At 41.0% G+C, this 23,610-nt stretch overlaps 4 protein-coding genes across 11 annotated transcripts; 2 read left to right on the forward strand and 2 right to left on the reverse strand.

The window, feature by feature from the left end:
- mboat7 (membrane bound O-acyltransferase domain containing 7) lies at positions 1–5,398 on the reverse strand. Of its 2 annotated transcripts, none has more exons than XM_047811320.1 (9): positions 5,231–5,398; positions 4,220–4,299; positions 3,983–4,112; positions 3,272–3,398; positions 2,981–3,137; positions 2,632–2,827; positions 2,357–2,509; positions 2,071–2,247; positions 1–1,811 (listed from the first exon to the last, which is right to left on the reverse strand). In XM_047811320.1, exons 2-9 carry the CDS (start codon positions 4,293–4,295, stop codon positions 1,457–1,459), a joined length of 1,371 nt encoding a protein of 456 aa, XP_047667276.1. In that variant the 5' UTR covers positions 4,296–4,299; positions 5,231–5,398; the 3' UTR covers positions 1–1,456. The 2 variants fall into 2 exon arrangements, with proteins under 2 accessions (XP_047667276.1, XP_027027425.2); XM_027171624.2 differs by having other exon boundaries at positions 5,226–5,362.
- Positions 5,380–7,508, forward strand: gstk1 (glutathione S-transferase kappa 1). 3 transcript variants are annotated; one of them, XM_027171628.2, is made up of 9 exons: positions 5,383–5,521; positions 5,690–5,739; positions 5,818–5,883; positions 6,034–6,115; positions 6,411–6,539; positions 6,820–6,965; positions 7,033–7,149; positions 7,229–7,322; positions 7,411–7,508. In XM_027171628.2, exons 3-9 carry the CDS (start codon positions 5,818–5,820, stop codon positions 7,458–7,460), a joined length of 684 nt encoding a protein of 227 aa, XP_027027429.1. In that variant the 5' UTR covers positions 5,383–5,521; positions 5,690–5,739; the 3' UTR covers positions 7,461–7,508. The 3 variants fall into 3 exon arrangements, with proteins under 3 accessions (XP_047667278.1, XP_027027429.1, XP_047667277.1); XM_047811322.1 differs by lacking the exon at positions 5,690–5,739 and having other exon boundaries at positions 5,380–5,521; XM_047811321.1 differs by having other exon boundaries at positions 5,426–5,739.
- Positions 7,509–8,596: 1,088 nt separating this feature from the next.
- Positions 8,597–13,594, reverse strand: styk1b (serine/threonine/tyrosine kinase 1b). Of its 2 annotated transcripts, none has more exons than XM_027171625.2 (10): positions 13,439–13,594; positions 12,201–12,262; positions 11,857–12,036; positions 11,052–11,345; positions 10,569–10,750; positions 10,220–10,291; positions 9,810–10,018; positions 9,565–9,605; positions 9,368–9,464; positions 8,597–9,214 (listed from the first exon to the last, which is right to left on the reverse strand). In XM_027171625.2, the coding sequence occupies exons 2-10, from the start codon at positions 12,259–12,261 to the stop codon at positions 9,016–9,018; spliced, it is 1,335 nt and encodes a 444-aa protein (XP_027027426.2). In that variant the 5' UTR covers position 12,262; positions 13,439–13,594; the 3' UTR covers positions 8,597–9,015. The 2 variants fall into 2 exon arrangements, with proteins under 2 accessions (XP_027027426.2, XP_027027427.2); XM_027171626.2 differs by lacking the exon at positions 13,439–13,594 and adding an exon at positions 12,446–12,590.
- Positions 13,595–16,411: 2,817 nt separating this feature from the next.
- mlf2 (myeloid leukemia factor 2) lies at positions 16,412–21,639 on the forward strand. Of its 4 annotated transcripts, none has more exons than XM_047810984.1 (9): positions 16,412–17,199; positions 17,561–17,582; positions 17,983–18,097; positions 18,234–18,275; positions 18,542–18,595; positions 18,809–18,934; positions 19,736–19,895; positions 20,244–20,427; positions 20,660–21,639. In XM_047810984.1, the coding sequence occupies exons 3-9, from the start codon at positions 18,011–18,013 to the stop codon at positions 20,661–20,663; spliced, it is 657 nt and encodes a 218-aa protein (XP_047666940.1). In that variant the 5' UTR covers positions 16,412–17,199; positions 17,561–17,582; positions 17,983–18,010; the 3' UTR covers positions 20,664–21,639. The 4 variants fall into 4 exon arrangements, with proteins under 4 accessions (XP_047666940.1, XP_047666941.1, XP_047666939.1 ...); XM_047810983.1 differs by lacking the exon at positions 17,561–17,582 and having other exon boundaries at positions 16,413–16,614; positions 17,051–17,199; XM_047810985.1 differs by lacking the exon at positions 17,561–17,582 and having other exon boundaries at positions 16,412–16,614.
- Positions 21,640–23,610: the final 1,971 nt, after the last annotated feature.

Raw genomic sequence — 23,610 nt, forward strand, 5'->3', positions numbered from 1 at the left:
TTCAACTTGAATTTTTTAATATCAACACACAATAGTTTAGTTTCATGACAAAACAGTGAAACACTTTTCCTTGTGTAAAATACTTAAAAATATAAACAGAATTTACATTCATGTTCAGGGCGATGGAGTGACCGCGAGAAGTACGGAGGCAACTTCCGGGTCAAAATGAAGCGTTCGTAACTAAAGATTGAACAAATGAGAGAATTGGTGCGTAAATTCTACACAACAAAGACGATTCGGTTTCATAACGAACGTGTGAGGAAAGATTATACGGCAGAAATGTGAAAAGCTAAACCTAATGTTTGTGTTCTAGATTTATGAAGTGAAAAACATAACATAAAGTGATGAAAATAGACATGAAATGTTTGTTCCCCCTTATAAAAAAAAAAAAAAAAAAAAACTCATAAAAATACTACATAACACATATGGACCTCAACTCCCATGAACCTTTGCAAAATTCTTGCTATAAGCACACAGTAATGTCTCATTTTAACGCTCACTTTCTTGTGTCATTGCGTTACATGCCCTCCACCACGACCCCCTGGCAGTGAAAGGTGGGCTGGTTGGAGATGGTGCAGTGATGCATGATGGATAATGTAGTCTTTAGACACCAGCTATGACTTTCGATCACTGCTCATATCACCACTGTCGTGTTGGTGTGCGATACTGAGAGTATGGTAGTTAGTACAGAAGCAGTGCATGCTGGGAAACGGAGTTCTAATGTAGCTTTGCTTGTCTCTGTTTGGCACGTTAAACTCGCTAACGTAGCACTATGTCCTTTTTTTTAATGTAAACCTTACCAAGTTAATGAGCGTTGGCGTCTGAGCAGTGCATTCTGGGTAACCGAGTTGTACACATTAGTGACTGAGAACAATGTCTGATGTTGACACGGAATCTGTGCGTTCTGGGAAATTTGTTTGAAACGTTAACCTCTCTTCTGTCCTCTGGTGAGATGAAGTAATTACACACTGGTTACAGAACCAGCACATGAAACTTTTCTTTTCCCTTCCTTCCTCTATCCATCCATCTATCTGTTCATCATCGTTAGTCTTTTATCACATTCACAACATAAAAACATCAAAATCTGTTCTTCCCCAGGTTCAGTTCTGTTTTTAACATGCCCTAGTGTTCCTTTCCTCGGTCATGCCTTTTTTTTTTTTAATCTTTCTTTCATCCCTTGATCCTTCTATCCTTGCTTCCATCATTTCTTTTTTTCTTTTTCTCCCTCCATCATTTCCTTCCTTCACGACTGCTTGTAAGCTTTAGAGGCCGTGGTAAAAAGAGAGCTAAACCGGGGACTAACTCGTATACTGTATGCCACTTGACGCTGAAGCGATGCATGCTGGGATTTGTAGTTTTTCGACCACAGAAACACAAAGAGTACGCTAATTATACCCTGAAATACTCAGTGCATCCCTGAAATCCCATAATGCACTGCAGGATGTACTTTCAGCAGTCAGTTCTTGCTCTCCTCCTTAATCTTCTCTTTCTTCTTTCCGCCCATCAGTTGTCCGGCGGCGATGCAGACGAGCGCCACGACGTGGATGACAAAGTATATGGAGCTCCAATAGTGCAGCGTGTCGCCGGCCTTCAGCAGGACGAAGCCCATGCACATGTAGTCGTACGCACGCATCTTCAGGAACCAGTGAACCCAGTCGAACACCTTCTGTCCCTCAGCGCCGAGACGTGGGCGTACACACGACTCCATGGCGAGCTCTGCAGCGATACACACCGGGATGGTTAGGAAGGACAGGTAATAACCTGCATGCAGGCCATGCCAGTACGCGCTCACCAACATCGTCCAACCCGCTCTAGGAGGGAGAGAGAAAGAGTGTGGTAACGAGAGACACAGTGACACAGAGAGAGAGAGAAACATTTAGACATATATTAAAATCCCAAGGGTATGTCTGTGTGTGTGTGTGTGTGTGTGTGTGTGTGTGTGTGTGTGTGTGGATATTGTAAACACATTGATGAAGATCTGTGTGTGTCTGTTAGCTCAGTAGGTTCTGAACAGTGTACTACTGTAGATGTACTGATGAGTTTGTGTGTGTGTGTGTGTGTGTGTGTTACCTCAGGGCGTAGGCTCTGAACGGTGCACTGCTGTAGATGTACTCATGAAGCCACCACTGCACCGTCATGTTCCAGTAGCGCATGCCATGTCTCACCTTCACACAGAAGTCCGTGTTGTAGCAGTCGATGTTCTGGATGGTTCTGAAGTCATACTCGACCAGAGCACCGGGATCAGAGCTAAATAAGCGCAATAGACAAGGAGTAATGCATGCTGGGAAATGTAGCGTGCGCACACCCTTATTGTACCCAAAAATATGTTACATGAGCTAATAAAAGACGCACAGACCTGTATTGTACTGTAGGTCCGCGTCCTGGTTTAGACTCCGCCCCCTGCGGGTAACATCCAAGTCCCGCGGTGATACAGCCGGCCTCGGCTCCGCACCAGGCCGAGTAGAACCGCATACGGAACACAAAGAACACCGCCACCATGTAGAAAAACCTGCATTCATTTATCCATTACAGTGTTAACATTAACATAGCATTAGCGCCATTAGCGTTGTTGTATTATGCTGTTCTCATCAAACAAGAAGAAGAAGAAGAAGAAGAAGAAAAAGGAGGCACCTGAAGAAGTAGTTGCGCTCCAGGAAGTCATCAGTGCGAACGTAGTACAACGGGAACAGGTAGTTAAAACCCAGGAAGAGAGCGGCGTAAACAGGAACCATCTTTAACCTGCTCAGGCATGGAGCTTTACACGGCAGAGAGAGAGGATCGGTCTGTTCGAGCCAGTCCACGTATGTCCCATACCGGAAGAACGGCCCTAAGAGAGACACACACAGATAGATAGAGAGATAGAAAGAGCATTAGGTAACTTTGTAAACAAAAACATGCAGAATCCAAACTGTGACACTTTTCGAAATTGTTTATAAAATGTGGGCAAATAAATGACCAGTTCAGGTCCAAATAAAATTACCCGTCATGATCCCAACGTAGCAGTAGCTGTAGGCGATGATGTCATAGAGGGAGGGCTCTTGAGAGAGACGGCCGATCACAGGCGACTTGGAGAACGAGCTCACGTCCTTTTTCTTCTCATAGTGGTAGTTCTGAACCTCGTACGCCAAGCTGACCATCTGTTACACACACACACACACACACACACACACACACACACACACACACACACACACACACACACAGACTTTCTTTTTGCTCGTGTATCTACAATTATGATACAACAACGTGCGCAGAGACGTTTTCCACTGACCTTCAGTGTGAGGAGAAGTTGGATGGCATTAGCGTACGGCGACGGAGGAGGAAGTCCAAACCATGTGACCATCCGAAAGAATAAAAGATAAAGGAAAGTCCATCCCAGAGAAAGAACCGGAGCTTTCCTACAAAGAAACAAACAAAACAGGAAACATACAACCCAATATTAAAAGTTAGAACTTTAGTTCTTTATTGATGAATGTAATAAGGAAGGAATGAAACAAGTGTGCTGTTGTAGAAAAACAATCAGTGACTCAAGATGATCATTGTACAAAAAGTCAAAAGCTACTGATGCCCTCTAGTGGCTGGCGGCAGTACAGTCGTTTTTAAATAAATATCTGTCTCAATAACAAAAAAAAACTTCATTCAAAGAATTTCATTCTCTGGTCGTTTGTTGTGTTAAAATGTGTCGTTTACATAGAAACACAAACATGAAGAGAGAGAAAAAGGGGAACAGGAAACCAGTCTAATGAACTCTAATGATGAAATCACTGAAAGCTTTCCACACAATGATGAAAGGCTGAAACATCACGTTAAGCTCAAGACAATTAATTTCCTTTCAGTGTCAAGTGGGCGGGGCTATGTTTGTGGACGCGCACACACACACACTCTCACACACACACACACACACACACACACTCTCTCTCACACACACTCTCTCTCTCTCTCTCTCTCTCTCACACACACACACACACACACCCTCACTCACTTCCAGTTGACTCGGATAATCAGCCATGTTCCCAGCACGGTGCAGAGTGAGTGTAAAGTGTGTATCCTGCATGTAGCCAGGGTGATGAGGAGACCCAAAGTCAGTGCAGCCCCCTTTTTGACTGGAGGACCTGTTACACAACACACAAATATAATGGTTCACAAGGTTCCAAGTAGAAACCTGTTAGAGAGATTGATGGTAGAACCGACTGCTGGACCGTGTCCTGCTTAGACTTACCGAGGTAGCGGAACAGGACCCCCACAGGTACGGATGCAGCAAGGATCCCCAGGTACACCAGCTCCTCTGGAGACATTTCTCTATTCACAAAAAAAAAGGAAGTACTTACTTAACCTCTGGGTATTTGGAACAGAGCCCAAAAAAAGTAAGATTAACTAGCTGTGAAAAAGGCTGACACTATTCTACATACACTATCTAGGGTTAGAAGCGTTTAAGACAGAGCCTTAAAAAACCTTTAGGAGACTAGTTATTTTATGTCGGTGCTGTGGTTCTGTTGCATTTACATGCGATGCAAAACGCAGGATATCACTGATCTGATGCTCACAGGCAACCACAGATATGAGAGATAAGAAGCGTGATGTGCGTGTGCTTATTTTAAAAAGGCTTACTGACAGGGAAAAAAAAACAAAGGCTCTTGTTTGTAAGCACATATTCACGGTTCGATGTCAGAAGATTACACATTTCAATAATTAACGCTGATTCTTTTTTTGACAGGTTTGAAGCCATTGTAGTCTCCTGCAACATCAATTAATAATGATAATAATTACTGAAATGAATAGTCTAGTATTCTAAGAAGACATCTTGTCATTTTATTCTGTGAAAATGCAAGAAATTCAAATAGAAATGTAGATTTTATATTTTTTTTCAACCATCCTGTTTATTATATTATATTTGAATTGTGTGTGTGTGTGTGTGTGTGTGTGTGTGTGTGTGTGTGTGTGTGTGTGTGATTTCTTGTCATGTCCACGTTACATTATATTTCACATCTAAGGACTTTTATATAAATACTTTCTGTTCTTAACACAGTTTAATAAATATTATTAAATTATTAAATATTAAAAACATTATAAAGGCACGTGCCCACCACCACCAGGCTAGCAAAACACACCACAACATAACTATTTAAACACAACAGCACGCTTAAGAAGCTAGTACTTTGTTCTTTGAAGCCTAAACTCATTTTATTATTATTATTATTATTATTATTATTAGAATTAATACTTACAGTACGTGTGGGAGCTATAAACGTGTTCCGGGGTTCACTTGAGACACTGACTCAATGGATCACTTCCTGTTAGCAAACGACTCGCACAAGCCGATTGGTCGACGAGTCGGTTCGATCCACCCGAGCCCTGATTGGCTGATTTGTTTTCCGCCTACTGGCAAAAAATGATTCCCGGTCATCAGGAATGATAAAAAGAAACGCAAGAGGTCGACGATTTAAACCACATCTGGTGAACTTTAAAGTCAGACATTAGTGCTGCGAAGTTTGTCACGTGACGTGGAGCAAACTGACTTGCGGTGAATCGATTCATTTGATTCTTTTTTTCCCAATTCATCTCTCTCTCTCTCTCTAGATATATATTTAAAAAACTTGCAACACCGCTGATAAACGCTTCCCGTGCACGAATAGTGCACGTAGATCGTATTAATAGTGACTTTCGGTGAATGTATTAATCATTTTCTTAGAATTGATCTTTGAACAGTTTCTCGTGCAGCGTTCACACGCATTAAACAAGGTGCGTCAACAAACCAACACAAAAACCATGGTTTAAACTCCAAAGTTAAGGTTGTTTATAACACCGATCTATCCACAGATGTCAAGGAAAGTGGTCGAACTGTTTTACGACGTGGTTTCGCCTTATTCCTGGCTGGGATTTGAGGTCAGTCTCTTAACGTTTCTCTTGTGTCTTGTCCAGTGTACGTTCAAGAGCTCAGAAAAGCTATAAAAGTTGTGTGTAGGTGACGTTCTGCTACAATTAAGAGGAAAGGAAAGGAAACCTCCGTGAATTCTAACACGTTTCTGTGTTCAGGTGTTGTGTCGCTACAGAAATGTGTGGAACATGGAGCTCAAATTACGCCCCGCCTTTCTGGGCGGAGTCATGCACGAGTCAGGTAAACAAAAAACAGCACGCACTCACCTGACACAAGCAAAGTCAGTGTCAGGGGATCTTTGTATTGCCTGATGTCCTTTAAACACTTTATTGGCCACAAGCTTCAGAATCATACAGTTTGGAAGTCGGGTTGGATGATGATATAATCCTGGTGGCTATTGTAATAAATATAAAAGTTTCACAATGTTACAGGCCATCATTTCAGGAGAATGCCATGAACTGTCCCACTAATTAAGCTTTGTACTGCATTTTGTATTATAAAGCTTCCTTGCAATTGTGACTTTGTGTACTTGCAGGTAACAAGCCACCTGCTATGGTGCCAAATAAAGGTCTGTACATGGCGAAGGACTTAAACCGGCTGGCATCTTTTATGAACGTCCCTCTGCGTCATCCGTCTGACCCGTTTGAGGTCATGTTTAATAAAGGTATTTATTTTTCAAAAGAAATGTCCACATTTACATAATTCACAGATTATAGCTGCTGTATAACAAAATGATAACAGTGCACTTTCCCTTCATCCCTGTATGTTAGCTATATTAATGACTAAACTAATTATATATGGGCAGGAGCATATATGTCACTAGCATATTGTTGTTAACAAGCAAGCCAGGGCTGATAGCAAAGTATCCAGCATCATGCTCATCACTCTGTCTTCTCTCTGTCTCTCTCTCTCTATCTCTCTCTCTGTCTGTCTGTCTCTTTCAGGTTCTCTTGCTGCAATGCGTTTTATAACCGCTGTAGCGGAGAAAGAGAAGGATGGCTATCACCTGGTGGAGAACGTTTCTAGAGAACTGTGGAAGCGAATATGGAGCACAGATCAGGACATCTGTGAGCCAGTGTCTCTCTCTGAGGTAATTTTTACATTTTTCCTCATAAACTTACAAAATGTTTAGATATTTATTTTTATTTCTTGCACAGGCAGCCCTGAAGGCCGGTTTGTCCTCCAGCGAAGTAGAAGAACTTCTCCGCCTGGCCAAATCTCAGCCAATCAAAGACAAACTGAAACAAACAACACAGGAAGCACTTGAATACAAGGCTAGCTATGTCAATTTCTCTTACTGATCAAGTCTCATTAGTGTTTTGTGTCTTAATGTCTTTCTGTTTTGCTCTGCAGGCGTTCGGGTTTCCACTCATTGTCTGTCATGTTGACGGAAAACCTCAGGTGTTTTTCGGATCGGACAGATTCGAGCTCATGGCTCACTGTATCGGTAAATGAGGTTTGCATTTATATCCAGGTATTCTGTTGTATAAATATACTTAAAAAAATAATCGATTATGTTGCATTTTGTCTTTCAGGTGAGAAGTGGCTTGGTCCAGAACCTAACAAGCCAACTTCACATCTTTAACAACACCCTTTACAGATTTATTTCAATAAAATCTGTACTTACTTCTAATATGTGTTTGTATTTGTCTTACATGAGAACTACACTGCAAAATGTATTATTCAGTAATAGGAAAGACAAATAGATTGAGATGGTAAACATGCTAACATGGAGATATATTTGGCAGTTGTACTGGAGATCTATGTATGTATGGAATACAATTAAGAAAGCATAATAATAAAGGAGAAATCTGTGTGTGTGTGTGTGTGTGAGAGAGAGAGAGAAGAACATTGTGCTCTGTACAGAAAGTCTGCAACATTATCAGAAAAGTATTTTATACAATTATTCCCAGAAATAAACGAATTAAGATTCAAGATTTTTATTTAACCTTATTCGTGTGGATCAGGGGTTGGTTGTGTGATTGCTCGGTGATTGGTCAATGTCCATTAAATTGCCTTATATTGTGAACGTGAGCGGGGAATTTCTAACCAACAGGCTATTAATAGTAAGAGTTCTTACAATGGCTGTGACTCTGTAATAGAGGCTGACATATTTTCGGGATTCCCGCGGGATGGGAAACAAAATCACTATTAATCACGTGACTGGAACGGGAGAGGAAAACATGTCGGCGGGACCGGGAATACACAAATATACCTTTGATATAAATAAAAATGTAATCTTTTTGCTTTGGTATGGCGTGACAGTTGGTGGCAGTAATGCACCAAGTTTGTATGTCAACTACAGGCTGACATTTTTTCGGGATTCCCGCGGGTCACGGGAAAAACACGGGAGTGGGAGTTATTCTTCTGGGATTGGGACGGGATGGGATTTTCCCCAGTTTTTTTTTTTTTTTTTTTTTTTTTGGGGGGGGGGGTATTGGGATGTAATAGTCACAATATTATGGACCATGCTTCAGAAGGTTGTCAAGACCAATGTTAACCATGTGTGTGTTGGGTGAGATGAATGTTGCTGGACTGGAAATTCGAGTTTGTTTTGTGTGACTAGGGACAGGAGAAAGATAAAGAATGAAAAACATGCTGACGGTAAGGAGCTTTTTAAAGGACGTCATGGTTCAGCTGACGTAGAGGAATGAGGGATTGTAAAGGAGAAAAGCATGTGAATAAAGTTGTGTGTTCTGATGGAACTGAACACAAGGGCCATGTGATTGGTCTTCTTTTATTTATGCCGTCTCAAGTGAGAAAAATCCTTCATAGTTTTTAATTTTTGGACAAAATACAACGAGACCCATTTGGAAAAACTGTTAAGACGTGTAGAAACCACTCAGTAGAATCTGGTGTCTCTGGAATTGATTAAATTAAATTGGCACAAAAAAGTTGATTATGTGAAACATTTACACAAAGTCATTCATTGAAACTGGGGCTGTACCAATGCTCTGTATTGGGGGGGTGCAGCAGAATTCAAGGTTGTACCATTTCCCCTCAGGTTCAACTGGTGGTAAATAAAGGTTAAATAAGTATACCATCATTTTGGTCATACTGAAAAGTAAAAGTAAACATCGAGTCTATGGCCAAATGTGTCTTTTATTTTTTGCTAGTCGAATCCCCAAAATCCAGTTCTGTCAGAAAACGGTGTAATTGTTGTAGGCTTCTCCATATCCCGCCTCCTTAAGATACTGGCCTATGTTGATTGGTTGAGATACCCGGAGAACCGTTTTGTCATTGGCGCTTTTTTCTCCTGATTGGAGTTTGTGTCTCAGCTCGGTCAATGACAAGCGGTCTTGTTCTTTCCAGTGGCAGCAGCTTTTAATGATGGTGTTGCTAGAAGCAAGAACAAATACGGTTTTATTCCATCAGTTACACAGTTATCAAACACTAACATGGCATTTTACTTATGAGAGAGAGCAAGGTGTGTGTGTGTGTGTGTGTGTGTGTGTGTGTGTGTGTGTGTGTGTGTGTGTGTAAGTAACGTACAGTGAGTTAGAGCACCCATGTGGTTTCTTCAGTGATTTTCCTCTCTGGAGGAACTGTAACAGTTCAGTAACAGGAACCTCAGCGAATGGAACCTCACCTGCTCGAGAACAAAACATCTGGCGTTAGAAAAGATAGAGAGAGAGAGATAGAGAGCTACTAGAACTACTAAAGCAACTAGAAGAGAAATCATCACTCACCGAGAGTCACCATCTCGTACAGCAGCAGACCAAACGACCACCTTTTCCAAAACCAAAACAGAAAAATCTCAGTATTCTTGCTTTCCTTTCATAGCGCTGTTGTTCAGCTCAATCTTTGCTGCACATTTTAACAAACGCTTGCTAAGAGATAACAATCAGCTATGAGCTTGCCAGTTAGCAACCCGATTCCAAACATTCTCTGTCACAAAGCCGTTAATAGAAGAAAAGAAATCGAAATAACGTACACGTCACTCTTTGGGCTTTTCTCTTTGTTAGCCAGGATTTCTGGTGCCTGCCATTTTTTCTGCCCGGGATTGTTTTTGTAATTGAAGCCGTAAGTTTTCCTCATGTATACGTCGCCGAGACCCCATAGCTTAGCCGTGCCCATCTGGGTAACTAATACGCTTCGGGCTTTGATGTTTCCGTGGATCAGATTTTTGGAGTGAAGGAAATCCTGTGTTTAGAAGAGAGATCGAAGATAAGACAGGATTTATCCAGCAAACTGAGAAGAAGGCTGTGTTCCAAATACTTGTGTTTCACAAAAGTGCTACTAAAATGTTTTAGCTAATTAGCTATCAGACCAATCGGTTGTTAATGTCTGAGGTAATGTATTGAGATAAAGCCTTGAACATGAAGGTGCGTGAAGGTTTCTCACCAAAGCGGAGGCCACCTGAGATGCCATAGTGAAGATCTGCCTCTCAGTCATTACTCCAGAGTCAGGTCCTGCCTGTCAATAATAATAATAATAATAATAATAATAATAATGAAGTACCATACCTTACATGTCTCTCTCTCTCTCACAAACAATGTGTGTATAGTTATGTTTTCTCACCTATCTGTCTCTCAGTACGATTGTACACTACAGTTCCTTACCTTTCTGTTTCCCTCAGTATGAATGTATAGTGTGGTTCCCCAGCTGTCTGTCTTTCTATGTCAGAGTGTATAGTACGGTTCCTCACCTGTCTGTTTCTCTCTTAGAGTGAGTGTATATTCCAGATCCTTACCTGTCTGCACTTCCACAGGTAACTGAGCAGGTCCTGGCGCTCCAGTTCCTCCATGACCATGATGAGCGGTGCCTGGAGTGTAACGACGCCAATCAGCTCGGGCAGGAAGGGGTGAGGACCCAACTCTGACAGGAAGGACGCAAAGCCAAGGAAGGATTGACACTCGGACTCACTCGCTGAGTCTGACAGACAGACAGACAAAGAGAGAGACAGAAAGGAAAGATGGACATGAGTAAAATGCAGGTGTTCTATCTATCTATCTATCTATCTATCTATCTATCTATCTATCTATCTATCTATCTATCTATCTATCTATCTATCTATCTATCTATCTATCTATCTATCTATCTATCTATCTATCTATCAATCAATCAATCAATCACCGAAGACCCTGATTATGTGTCAGGTAGCATCTCTCTGAACATTTTGATAATGTAGCATAGGTACCATGACATACAGGCAGGAGATAAACGGTACACTCACCATTGAGCACGTGCAGCACAACATTGCGGTTCTCCATGCGAGCTCTGTAGCGCGACACGTTGCTGTCTGACTTCAGCGCGTACAAACCTGGCAATGACGTCACCACCTTGAATTTCTCTGGTAGGCGCTGACGTGGGGCCTCGCGAGAGCCCAACAACGAGGCATTACTGAAAACAGGATTGTCAATTCCACGTGCCGGTCTGCCACTATGTAACGAAGATGTAAAGGTGGAGTAAGTGGGTGCGACATCTAGCGCTATGTTCTCTCCTTCTAAAGCATTGAGACCTGGGGGAGCTGTAAACACAGACAGAGTAGACAGACATATATTTCTGGTGCTTCAGATTCATTTGGATTCATTGTCGTTCTCTAACCCAAATGATGTTTATTTTCATATGATTCTCCTGAATGATTCATTTATTTACAGGTGAAAATTCACCCCTTAAATGATTTGTTTGTTTGCCTGTCAACCCACAGGTGATTCCCTCCTAAATTATTCATTTATTTTCGCATATGATTGCCCCACAAATGCTTCATTTATTTTCACAATAAATATGTGAAATTTCGATGTGTGGAGTTTGCATGTTCTCCCCGTGCCTCGGGGGTTTCCTCCGGGTACTCCGGTTTCCTCCCCCGGTCCAAAGACATGCATGGTAGGTTGATTGGCATCTCTGGAAAATTGTCCGTAGTGTGTGAGTGTGTGAGGGAATGAGAGTGTGTGTGTGCCCGGATAAGTCGTAGAAGATGAATGAATGAATGAATGAATGATGTGTGGATTCCATCAAACAATCCACACAGAATTACTCACCATCGATCCCGTTGACGATCCTAGGCGGCCGGCGGCTCACTCCACGCGTGCTTCTAGGGCGCGCTTTGTGCACTTTCTCAGGACAGAAGCGCAACAGCAGCAGGATTATGAGGGTCACGACAAAGCTGAGCAACAGAAGCACGGGGACAATGATCACTTCCTGCTCGTACGTACGGATCTCTGAAGAAACACACACACAAACACACAAATGAGATCTGTATGCAATGGTGAATATTATTATTATTATTATTATAAACGATGATGGTGTATATACTGTACATGTGAAAGAGTTGACAATAAAGAAAAACTTAAACTTGAACTTATTATTATTATTATAAACTCACCACAGAGTGTGTCATCTTCCTCACACAATGTGTACACCTTAGAACTATTCGTAGACGCCATTCTGCAAACACACACACAGACACACAGACACACACACACCTCTATTGGCATTTGTGTACATTTTGCCTTTTGACTGTTATCAGGTGCTTAAGCAAACACTACACAGCTACATAACACATGAACAGATCAGTTCCTTTCCATGCCTGTTTGTCACACACACAGACACAGGCACACACACACTCACAATAAAAAGAGTTTTCATTCATCAGTGAACATCAGTGAAACAAATATCTAATAATAATGGTAAAAATAACTCCTGACAGCTGAGACTCCTTCCATAAGTATTCAATAAGCGTCTGAAGAAACGTCAACAATTACAGTTTTTTTTAAAGCTTTACATCAAATGTCTGCTATACAAGACACTATAAAGAATGTTACCATAGAAACCATAACACATGTAATGAGTTCTGACCACAGATTCAAGAACTAACATTGCCAACACACACACACACACACACACACACACACACACACACACACACACACACACACACACACACACACACACACTCACTATCCCATAACGTCTTAACTTAAAGGAAACTGATAGCTATATGAAAGTAAAATTAGCCACTAGGTTAATCTTTTGAACTATCCCTTTACTAAACTTTCAGCAACACCAGTGCAACATGGCAGTGTGTGTTTAGGGTCACAACAACAGGCACACCCTGAGTTAAAGCCTCAGATTACAACATTGCTACACTAACAGGGTGTGTGTGTTTGTGTGTGTGTGTGTTTGGCCATAATGCTTATTTCCGAATGTCTTAACAATATATTTGCATAGTGTGTTTTATTTAAATAACGAATATACTGTCTACAAATGAAGTCACTCATAATGCACACACACACACACTCACACACACACACACACACACACACACACACACACACACTCACACACAAACACAAACACACACAAGCGGAACAGGTCCGGGTTTTCCTGTAAAGCAACGTGTCAAGATAGCCAAACCTGTCTGTCTGCATTTTTCATTTCAGACGAAACACATTAACACACACAGTAATACAAAAAATAAAAACACACTAAACAAAGTTTGTGTGTGTGTGTGTGTGTGTGTGTGTGTGTGTGTGTGTTTCTCTAGTCTCTGGATTTTTCCCACCTGTAACAGCATGACAAACAGATAGACACACAGACTGAAGACAAGTTGGTGTAACTTACCTGTGTGTGAGATGCTGTCAGCTTCCCTCGTTCAGCATGTTTTCTTCTGGACGTCTCTCGCTACAGCCCGTCGCTCAGCCGTCCACATTCTGTCTCTTCAAAACTTTCATGCATTTGTCACTCTACTGCACCCTGTCCCTCCCTCTCCCTCTGTCGTTCAGCCTTTCTCTCGTTCTTCCTCACCATACAGGTCCCTCCACCTCTCTCTGTTTCTATTGCTGTATATGTTTCTCTACCTGCTCTCTATCACACACACATTTACTGTATAGTTCCATCAACCACTTTCTAACTCTCTCTCTCTTCCTGTATATGTCTCTCTCCCCTCCTTCACTGTACACTGTACAATTTTTCATTGTATACAACTTTTCTCTCCCTTTTCCCTTACTTTATATCTTTCTACCTTTCTCTCATTGTATACATCTCTCAACTCCATCTTACGTTATTGTATACATTCTATCTTTATCTCCCTCTCTCTGATTCTCAGTTCTTTCTTATAGACATTTTGTTCATAAATAAATTCTCTCCGTGCAAAGAAAGTTTCCATAATGTTGTGCTATGTTGGCACTAAACTTGAAGTTCTGCATGTCACAGTACAGATTATTAAGATTACTTGCATACTGTAGTTCATACCTCTGGGGTTGAACGTGGGCTTTATTTTCCCATGCCCTTTAAAGAAAGAATCGAAAGCGTTGGTTTGCAAACTTTAATTTCATTTAATAGGGAATAATAGACATTTATTTCACTTAATACAAATTAAATAATTTTTTTTGTGGAGTTGTGAGAAGCTGTCAGAATGAACTCCCTCTCAGAAATACTCCCTCAATCGGCCCTTTACGCTTGACAGACAGAAGCATAGTGAAGCATGGTGGTGGCGGCATCGTGAAGAGAATATCCTTAAAGAGAAGCTGCTGTTAATTGCACACAAACTCAGACTTGGGTGAAGGTTCACCAGCCATAACATGATCCCCTTAGGTATATCTGTGGAGAGGCCTGAAGCCGGCAGTTTCTAGACACAAACCTACAGTAACAGGAAGAAATGAAATCCAGGTGTGCAAAAGACAGCAATTTGCCAACTATATCAATGTTTTATTTATTAATCTACAAAGTACACGAAAAGTCGCCTTTTTTTTTTTTAAAGAAGCTAATAAAACACTGGAGGCTCTTTCCAGAAATGCTACATAAACCAATGTAGCATTACATTACATTTCATTACAGAAAACTACACATAAAAAATGAGATGCTTTAGAATTATACTTTATTAGGTTTATTATAGAAATTATACTTTATTAAGGAAATTAATCAACCGGAAAGGGTTTTGTTTTGTAACAGACTTTTCGTGTTGTGTTGATATTTCAGAAACAGTACAGTGATCAGCCAGGAGGGGGCGTGGCGCATATTCACACACACACACACACACACACACACACACACACACACACACACACACACACACACACACACACACACACACACACACACACACACACACACACACACACACACACACACACACACGAGTGTGTAAAATGCCTGCACCACTTCGCCGTGTCAGGTTTGCGCATGCGCAATGTTAAAATGTGAAACGCTGAACATTAATCGTCGGATGCTGCGGCCTTAATGGAGCGTTTTGTGTAAAAAGCCTCCTGGTTTTGTGACGTGAAGCTTCACGTCTGCGTTACACGTCATTTCATCTCCACTAAATCAGATGAGGTGTAGTTCATTTTCTACAATAGCTCTGCAGAACATTTCAGCGGTGTGAAGTTAACAACGAAAGCGCTGGAAAAAAATTCAAAATAAAAGTGCTTTGTTTCCTGATGTTCAGTTAAAGGCCAAAAAAAGGGACAATATTTGTCTTAAATAAAGACAGGAGGGTTTCAGACAAGCAAACAAACATATATTCTCTGGTAAATACTTCAATGAACAAATAAGTGCTTGTATTTCTTGGAAATGTAAATATTTAAGTGTCTGGTAAACAAGAAAATAAACAAAAGTTGATATCTTGAGAAATACATAAGTTAACAAACTAAATAAATAGACGAGTAAACAAACAAGAAAACAAAAATATCCGACACATCAGCAAATAAATATTAATATTTCTGTAGGTAAAAAAAAACAGACATTTACAAACAAAGTTCTGTGTATGACCAGTTTCTCACCCATTATTTATTTATTTAATTTTACAATTATTGTAATGTAAAAGGGGGGCTTAGGGGTTAGCACGTTCGCCTCACACCTCCAGGGTCGGGGGTTCGATTCCCACATCCGCCTTGTGTGTATGGAGTTTGCATGTTCTCCCCGTGCCTCGGGGGTTTCCTCCGGGTACTCCGGTTTCCTCCCCCTGTCTAAAGACATGCATGGTAGGTTGATTGGCATCTCTGGAAACTTGTCCGTAGTGTGTGTGTGTGTGTGTGTGTGTGTGTGAGTGAGTGAATGAGAGTGTGTGTGTGCCCTGTGATGGGTTGGCATTCCGTCCAGGGTGTATCCTGCCTCGATGCCCGATGACGCCTGAGATAGGCACAGGCTCCCCGTGACCCGAGAAGTTTGAATAAGTGGTAGAAAATGAATGAATGAATGAATGATGTGTGGATGAATGAATGTAATGTAAAATCTTCTGTCTTTTTGTAAAGGGGAAAAAAAACACAAAAAACAAAAACAACCAAGGGTCAAACACCAGAGACTAGGAAAACATTATCTTTGGCTCATTATGCCTCAATAATATCCAAGACTTGTAAAGCTACTACATAAACACAGCGAATACCAATTTAGAAAAATAAATAAATTTATGTCTTTAAATGTGTATTACTAACTAAGAGATCCATCTTTCCATACTTGCATTATTCCTGCCCCTGTTCTCGAAAATTTAACTAATTACCCTTTAAATCATATTCTACACACCTTCCATGATATGTGTATAAGTGAGGGATAAAAAATAAGACTTGATTTATCTAAAGGGTTTTGGACTTTTAACTCCACCATGATGTGTGCCTTGGAGTTGCCTGCTTCCTCCTGTGTTCATCCTTTTAGCTGGAGGCTGGGGCCTGGTTTTGGACCATATTTGCATTTTTAGGTCTTTTTGTTCCTGTTATTTGACATCTTTTGCTAGAAAAAGCTGAAAGTGAGAGATCTGCATCGCCTTGTTCGCGGCTAGCGTCGTGTGGAGAACTACAGCGTTAGCCGTAAGCGCTAATAGATTAGCTTTGCTTGATGTTTTGGGCTTTTCTTTGTCGCACTGACGTTTGTTCTTCCTTCTCGTTGTACTCGTTTAACGAAAAAGAAACACATTTAATTTAACAATAATCTTTATTCCTTTATCCTGCGTTCCTTTAGCTGGTTTAACACTGTAGGGTAAAATCTATTGTTTTGTTTTTTACCTCAGGTTTAATGGCGCTAATGTGAATATGCTAGCTAACTGACTGACTGACTAACTAGCTCGAGCTGTTTGTTTATTGTATTTAATGACAACATTCATAAATGTTCACACACCAAGGCGTTGAGGGACTTCCGGTTCTTATCCTCTGCATTTTTATAGCATCGGTCGTTGAGTAAAGTAAATAAAATAAAATAAAAAAACAAAACAGCTCCCGTCGGTTAAACAAGTATTCTGACCTGCAGCTACTCGGTTGTTTTGACCCGGCTGCGATACCCAGGGATCTTAGCGAAGTCGAATTAATTGACGTCGAATCGAATTAATTGGCGCAAATCCGAATTCAGCGCGAGATGTTTCGCTTCCACGAGGACGTCGATGACAATCCATGTATGATGTGAGTGACTTTCTTTCTTTCTTTCATTCACACTGTCTCTTGTTTGTTTGTTTGTTTGTGTTTGTTTGTTTATTCGTTTAGACTATTTATTGTTTTCAAATCAAAGCTAATTGTTGTGTATCCTACTATACCTGCAAAGTTTGTGTAAATTTTAGAATTTTGTGCAAAATCTAGGATTTATTTATTTGTTTATTTATTTGTTTTTGTTTTATTTATTTTTATTATTATTATTTTTACACAAATAATCAATTACATTGCTGTTTAATGGATTGATTGATTGATTGATTTTGATTTTAACCAATCATTGGGCTTTTATTTGTCAAACCAAAATGTAAAACCGTGTGTATTATGTTGCCTACAGGAACATCTACACAAGAACTACGGTATTCACAAAAACGGCTTAGAAATACTTTACATATGCTTTACATATATACATTATATTCTTAGATTTTGGATTGTCACCTATGAAAATGACGTGTCACGGCAAAATGACGGATTACGTCAAAACATTTGAATCTTGAGATAATGTCGCTACATTTGAAAAAATAAATAGAAATGAGTCGATATTTGAATATTAAGTGAAATTACGAATTATATTTCTGTAGGTACCGCGTAGCTATACGGTATTACAGTTTTACAGGCTCTTTAGACACACGATCACAATCAATATCAGACGAATTTTTCTATATTTTGATATCATCTTATTGCGATTTCTCAGCACACGGCCACTTCTGACATATTTGTACGAAGCGAGCACTGTTGATTTTCTCTCAATTTTCCCAGGGATCCGTTCGCAGCACACCGCCGTCAGATGAGGAGTATGTTCGGGTCACTCGGGTACGACCCGTTTCCTCTGACTCCTCAGATCCAGCCTGCCCGAGCTCCCATGCAAGTACAGGTAAGCTAACGCGTTCCTTTGTCCTGAAATCTCTTTGCCTGTCTGTTTAGTATTTTAATCACTTTGCATTTGACATGTTTGTAGCCGTTGGTCTACATTTTTAATTCCGTTAACTAATGTCATTCTGTCTCTGTAGCCTCAAGCTGGTGCATTGGCCCCCTTTGGCATGATGGGAATGGTATGATAACATTATCTCACTTTTTCTTTTGTTAATAAACTACTTAAAACTTCTGTGGCGGTGTCAGAGTCTTTGTGACGAGCGATGCAAACAAAGAAGAGGGTGCCAATAATTTTGTCTTAGTGAAAGTATTAGGTGCAGTGCGTAGTTTGCGTTTAGGAAGTGAGCGTGCATTATGATGTCACGAGTTACTAAAAAAAATAATCAAATCAAACGTAATATTGGCTCGTGGTTATATAGAGTTGTGGTGATGGTTTGTGCTGCAGGGAGGAGGATTCATGGATATGTTCGGGATGATGAGTGACATGATGGAGAACATGGTGAGTGACATCACTCGTGATAAGAAGAGTGCTATTTTCTAGAGATATTTATTTATTTGTTTGTTTGTTTGTTTGTTTTTAGCAGTTTGTTTTCTCTGTATGGGTTTATACACCAAAATTCGTTCGTGTGCGAGTCTGTGCTTTGTTGTGTGTTTTAAAAACGTGTGTTTGCGTAGGATTTTTTTTAATGTGTGTAAAACGTGTTCCCTACAGGAGAGGTTCTCCGGCTCTCCAGCCTGCCAGTCGTTCTCCTCGTCCACAGTCATTTCATACAGCAGCGACTCCGGAGCTCCAAAAGTGTATCAACAAACTAGAGAAATCAGAACGGCACCTGGAGGGGTGAGACACACTCAGTCATGTAAATGACATTATGAGGACACACACCTGCTTTATGATCAGACACATACACACACTCTTTGATAGTACAGTAGCAGCTCTAAGAAATGATAAGTGGATTACACACAAACAAGATTGTTTGAAGACATTATGAGGACCCAAACTGCTTAACAGGAGTTTACCTCCCTCAGAAATTAGAACATCACATGGAGGGTACACACACACACACACACATGCTCATGACAACATGAGGACACGCACCTGCTTTTTGGGAACTACATTTTCCTCTGATCCTACACATATTGCTACAGCTGTTACATTTTAAAACATCACCTGGACGGGTGGCACACACTCCCTCTCTCTCTCTCTCTCTCTCTCTCTCCACCCACCCCACTACCAACGGTACAGACACACACATACACACACATGCTTATGTCATTTTAATTCTGTACATGTACACATTCAGACACATGTTGTATGAAGAGTTGATTTCTTCGAGTAGGTCCATGTACACACACATTCTTGTAATCATGACATTATGAGGACACAAACCTGGTTTATGTGGACTCCATGTTAATTTACAGTTATGGCATTCGGCACAAAAGTGCTTCAAAGTGTCTATCAGTGAATTCATCAACACTGGATGGCTAGGTCACAGACGTAGGATTAAAATTAGAGCTGTAGGCTCTCTCTCTCTCTCTCTCTCACACACACACACACACACACACACACACACACACACACACCATTCCTTTCTTTTGTTTGCATTATCTGTAAAATATTACTCTTTGTGTCTGCGTGTAGATCAGAGAGACGCGCCAGTCGTTGCGTGACAGCGATAGCGGAATAGAGCGGATGTCCATTGGTCACCATATTGGAGATCGAGCTCACGTCATGGAACGTTCCAGAAACGCACACACTGGAGATCAGGAGCACCGACAAGACTTCATCAACCTAGAAGAAAGTGAGTGTGGTGCGGGTTTTAATGCGCCTGTCTGACTCCGGCGCATGTATCAGCACCATACTGCAGAAAAGTCTGTTTTTCATATTAATCACTCGACCGTCAGATCGTAGCATTTGAAACCCACTTTATGCGAAGACCGTGGAACGTTTTAAACCGTGACCCTGAATAGTTCTATTTCTAACTAAATTGCATCGTGAGAACCGTGCGATCTACTAACTTCAGTAAAGGCCACATTCAAACTCCATCTCGAGCGCCAGAATTCACAGAAGGTTACAATCAACAATTTTAACCATCATTATGACAGATTAACGGTATCTGTTTCTCCTCTCTTTATTTATTTTGTCTCAGCTGAAGCTGAAGCCTTTGATGAGGAGTTTAGGAGGGGAGTAGGGCGCTACATGAACCCTAACGTCCGTGGCCTGGATTACGGACGGAGCCGAAGGGCAGCGGCAGGACAACTGGCCCTAACCGCGCCACCAAACTCCAACTCCTCTTCCTCCCCTCGACCCCCCCATCGTCCCCGCTACGACTGGTGAGTGCTAAATCGTTGCCAAGAAATAGTGCCTATTGTAGCGCTAGTCAGCTAGTCGTGTAAAAGCTTTAATTAACCATTGCATATTTGCTTACGTATATATTTAATAATTTACAGTATGTATTAGCTATTCTTCTGTTAGGTATGTGTGGATTGTTACTCAGTTCTGGTTCAAACTGTGTGTGTGTGTGTGTGTGTGTGTGTGTGTGTGTGTGTGTGTTTGTGCGCGCAGGTGAAGGAACCAAGCAGAAGAGCCTCATGATCTACCTGATGATGTGAACAAGATTGTTTAGGAAACCCTGGTCCTGTGTCCTGGAGTGATTTGTGTGTGTGTGTGTGTGTGTGTGTGTGTGTAGTGTTACACTGCAGGACTGACACTGTACAGAATAAATAGATGGTCCAAAAATCCGAGTGCACTCCTGTCCACTATACAGGCCACGCCACATAATTCTCGACATCCCTGTGGACGTGTCCCAAACCACACATCCTACTCACGACGTACGTCTCGTTGCGTTACGGAGTTCAATGACCGGACCCTACGCTGTTGCAGGGCATTGTGGGAATTCCCGTGTGTGCCGAATACGCTTCTGCAGAATAGCGGACCCCAAAGATTAAAAAGGAAAAAAAAAAGTTGTGATTTAGAACATACAGTGAGTGTTAATAGTAGTATTGAAACCCCCTTCATGTTTGCTTGGTAGTGCACTCTGAGATTTTGGACACTATGTAGGTACATCACATGCATATACACACACACACACACACACACACACACACACACATTCCTATGTCTATTCCTATGCTTCCAACTCTTAACTATTAAAATGTGTAATTATATACTGCTACATAACAGGCATGTGCCGATATTAAAATGTCATTGAACCGAAATTCGGTTGCGATTAAAAAAAAAAAAAAAAATCCAATAGTTTTCTTCTCGCGTCTTCTCCTCTAAGAACGTAAAGTCCACGTGCTCTAAAATAAGGACTCATAAATACGATGGCCGTCCTCGAGCGACGTCGTGAACGAGACGCTGCGCCTCCGACTGACTAGTTTTGTGTGAATATTGCGCCGTATTGTATTCTCGATCATCGGCACATGCCTGCTACACACACTGTACAGTTCATTAATGTCTGTGTTGTTTGACGCTATGCTAATTTGTGACTTGAGCTGTACACTGTTGACTAGTTAAACTTATTAATAAATAAATTAAAGTTGTGTTTGGCCCCTGTCTTGTTATTAACTGTACAGTGTGTGTATTATATATGTGTGTATATATATATACTAGTCACTTTATTTGGAACATCATACTAATCTTGACTAGGAACCCCGTAGTTCATAGCATGAATTCCACGAGGTGTTGGGGAAACGTTCCTTCGAGATACCGGCCCGTGTTTGGCGTGACCGTGTCACAGAGATATTGTGGAATTGTCAGTTGCGTGGTCGTGCAGAGGATCTTACATCGTCCAAACACATCCTGGTCTGAAGGATCGAGACCTGGTGTTCAAGGAGGCTGTTGAAGTACACTGAACTCATGAAAACTTTCCCCCATCACCACCACCACCGGTCTTAACTGTTGAAGTCGAGTTGGATCCATTGATACATGTTCTGAACCCCAGGCCAGTTCTTGTTCAGGAGTGGAACCTGACGTAGTACTACATTTGCTGTTGTAGCCCATCCGCCTCCTCTCAAGGTTTGATGTGTTGCACGTTCTGAGATGCTTTTCTGTTCGCCGCTGTTGTAAAGAGCGGTGCATTGAGTTTAGTCTTCCCGTCAGTTGCGAACAGTCTGAAGCGATTGCTGTGCGTGTAAATGTATTGCGTGTAAACCTTGTCCTGTATCTGCATGACTGTGCACTGTGCGCTGCTACGACGTGGTCGGTTCAGTTGTATCGGAGCATGTGTGCGGGTGTTCCTAATAAAGTGTACAACGAGCGTTTATATATGATATCGAAGCGACTTTGCTAGCTAACGTGTCCCTAAACTCGATCGTTTTGCATTTTGATAGAAAATAGTCCTAGACTTAAGTGCTTCAAGGTCCTATAAATCAGCTCCATGTTGTTTCAACCCCGCTTTGTGCTCATGAAGAAAATAAACCCGATATGCTTTTTTATTTTTATTTTTGTGTGTGATATTTTCTATTAATCTGGAACAGTGTTTATGGACATGCTGCTTCTTGTTATTAAAACACCTCTGAGTTTGGAAGACTTGGTCAGTGTTTATCGGCGCCTGTTCTAAATTAGGTTCTGAAAGGTGTTCTGGGGCATGACCTTTCCTGATCCGGTGACCCCGACCATGACCTTTTTAACCCTTTCACCAGTTCTCTTGAATGAATGATGAAGGACCATAAGGATCAGGAATAGAATTCCATTCCTGCCAATTCCATTCCAACCAGTTTAATATAGATTTTAATTCAATTAAGCTAGCTTGCAATTTTCCAGGCTAGATAACGTTACTAGCCGGCTAGCTGTTGCCCTTGACATGTGTAAGGGGATTAATTTCTACTTATATTTTAGCTAAATTAACACAAGTTTTGTCATATTTCTGTCATTGCACTTGCTGTAACAGACACTAGCTACATCTTTCTAGCGTCTCTTTGCGAATTAGCCTGCTGCTAACTACTGATTGGCTTTGTAGCTACAGGAAGATGTAGCTGGATTAAAAGGAAAGAACTACAACTCATTTAAGCTTTGAATGCCTGTAACCATAGTGACAACTGCAGTAGGAATATTTTATTATGGGGGAAAAATCAGCTTAAAAAAATTTACTAATATTATTAAATTCATGTAATTAATTTTAAGTAAACCTGGACAGTTAATGAATCAGATCAAAATATTATTAATATTGATCATGAAAATATAATCTTACGACGCCAGAAGCCTTGAGCAGTGCGTGTACCTTTGAAATATCAAATGAAACCTACGTCCCTGCTATATATAGTTTAGGTACAGCTAGAAGGACCAGATGTCCTTACTGGTGTATGTGTGTGTGGATGAACGTATATAGAGCTGAAGCAGACATGTCCACATGCATACACATGGCATGAATGCCAGTAGATGGAGCACCAGAAGAAAACACACACACACACACACACACACACACACACACACACACACACACACACACACACAAAACTCAGTTACTATGGTTACAGCACAATGGAAGACAGGACATAAGAACAATGTAGAAG

Source organism: Tachysurus fulvidraco, chromosome 3, assembly GCF_022655615.1.
Source record: "Tachysurus fulvidraco isolate hzauxx_2018 chromosome 3, HZAU_PFXX_2.0, whole genome shotgun sequence".
Classification (NCBI taxonomy): domain Eukaryota; kingdom Metazoa; phylum Chordata; class Actinopteri; order Siluriformes; family Bagridae; genus Tachysurus; species Tachysurus fulvidraco.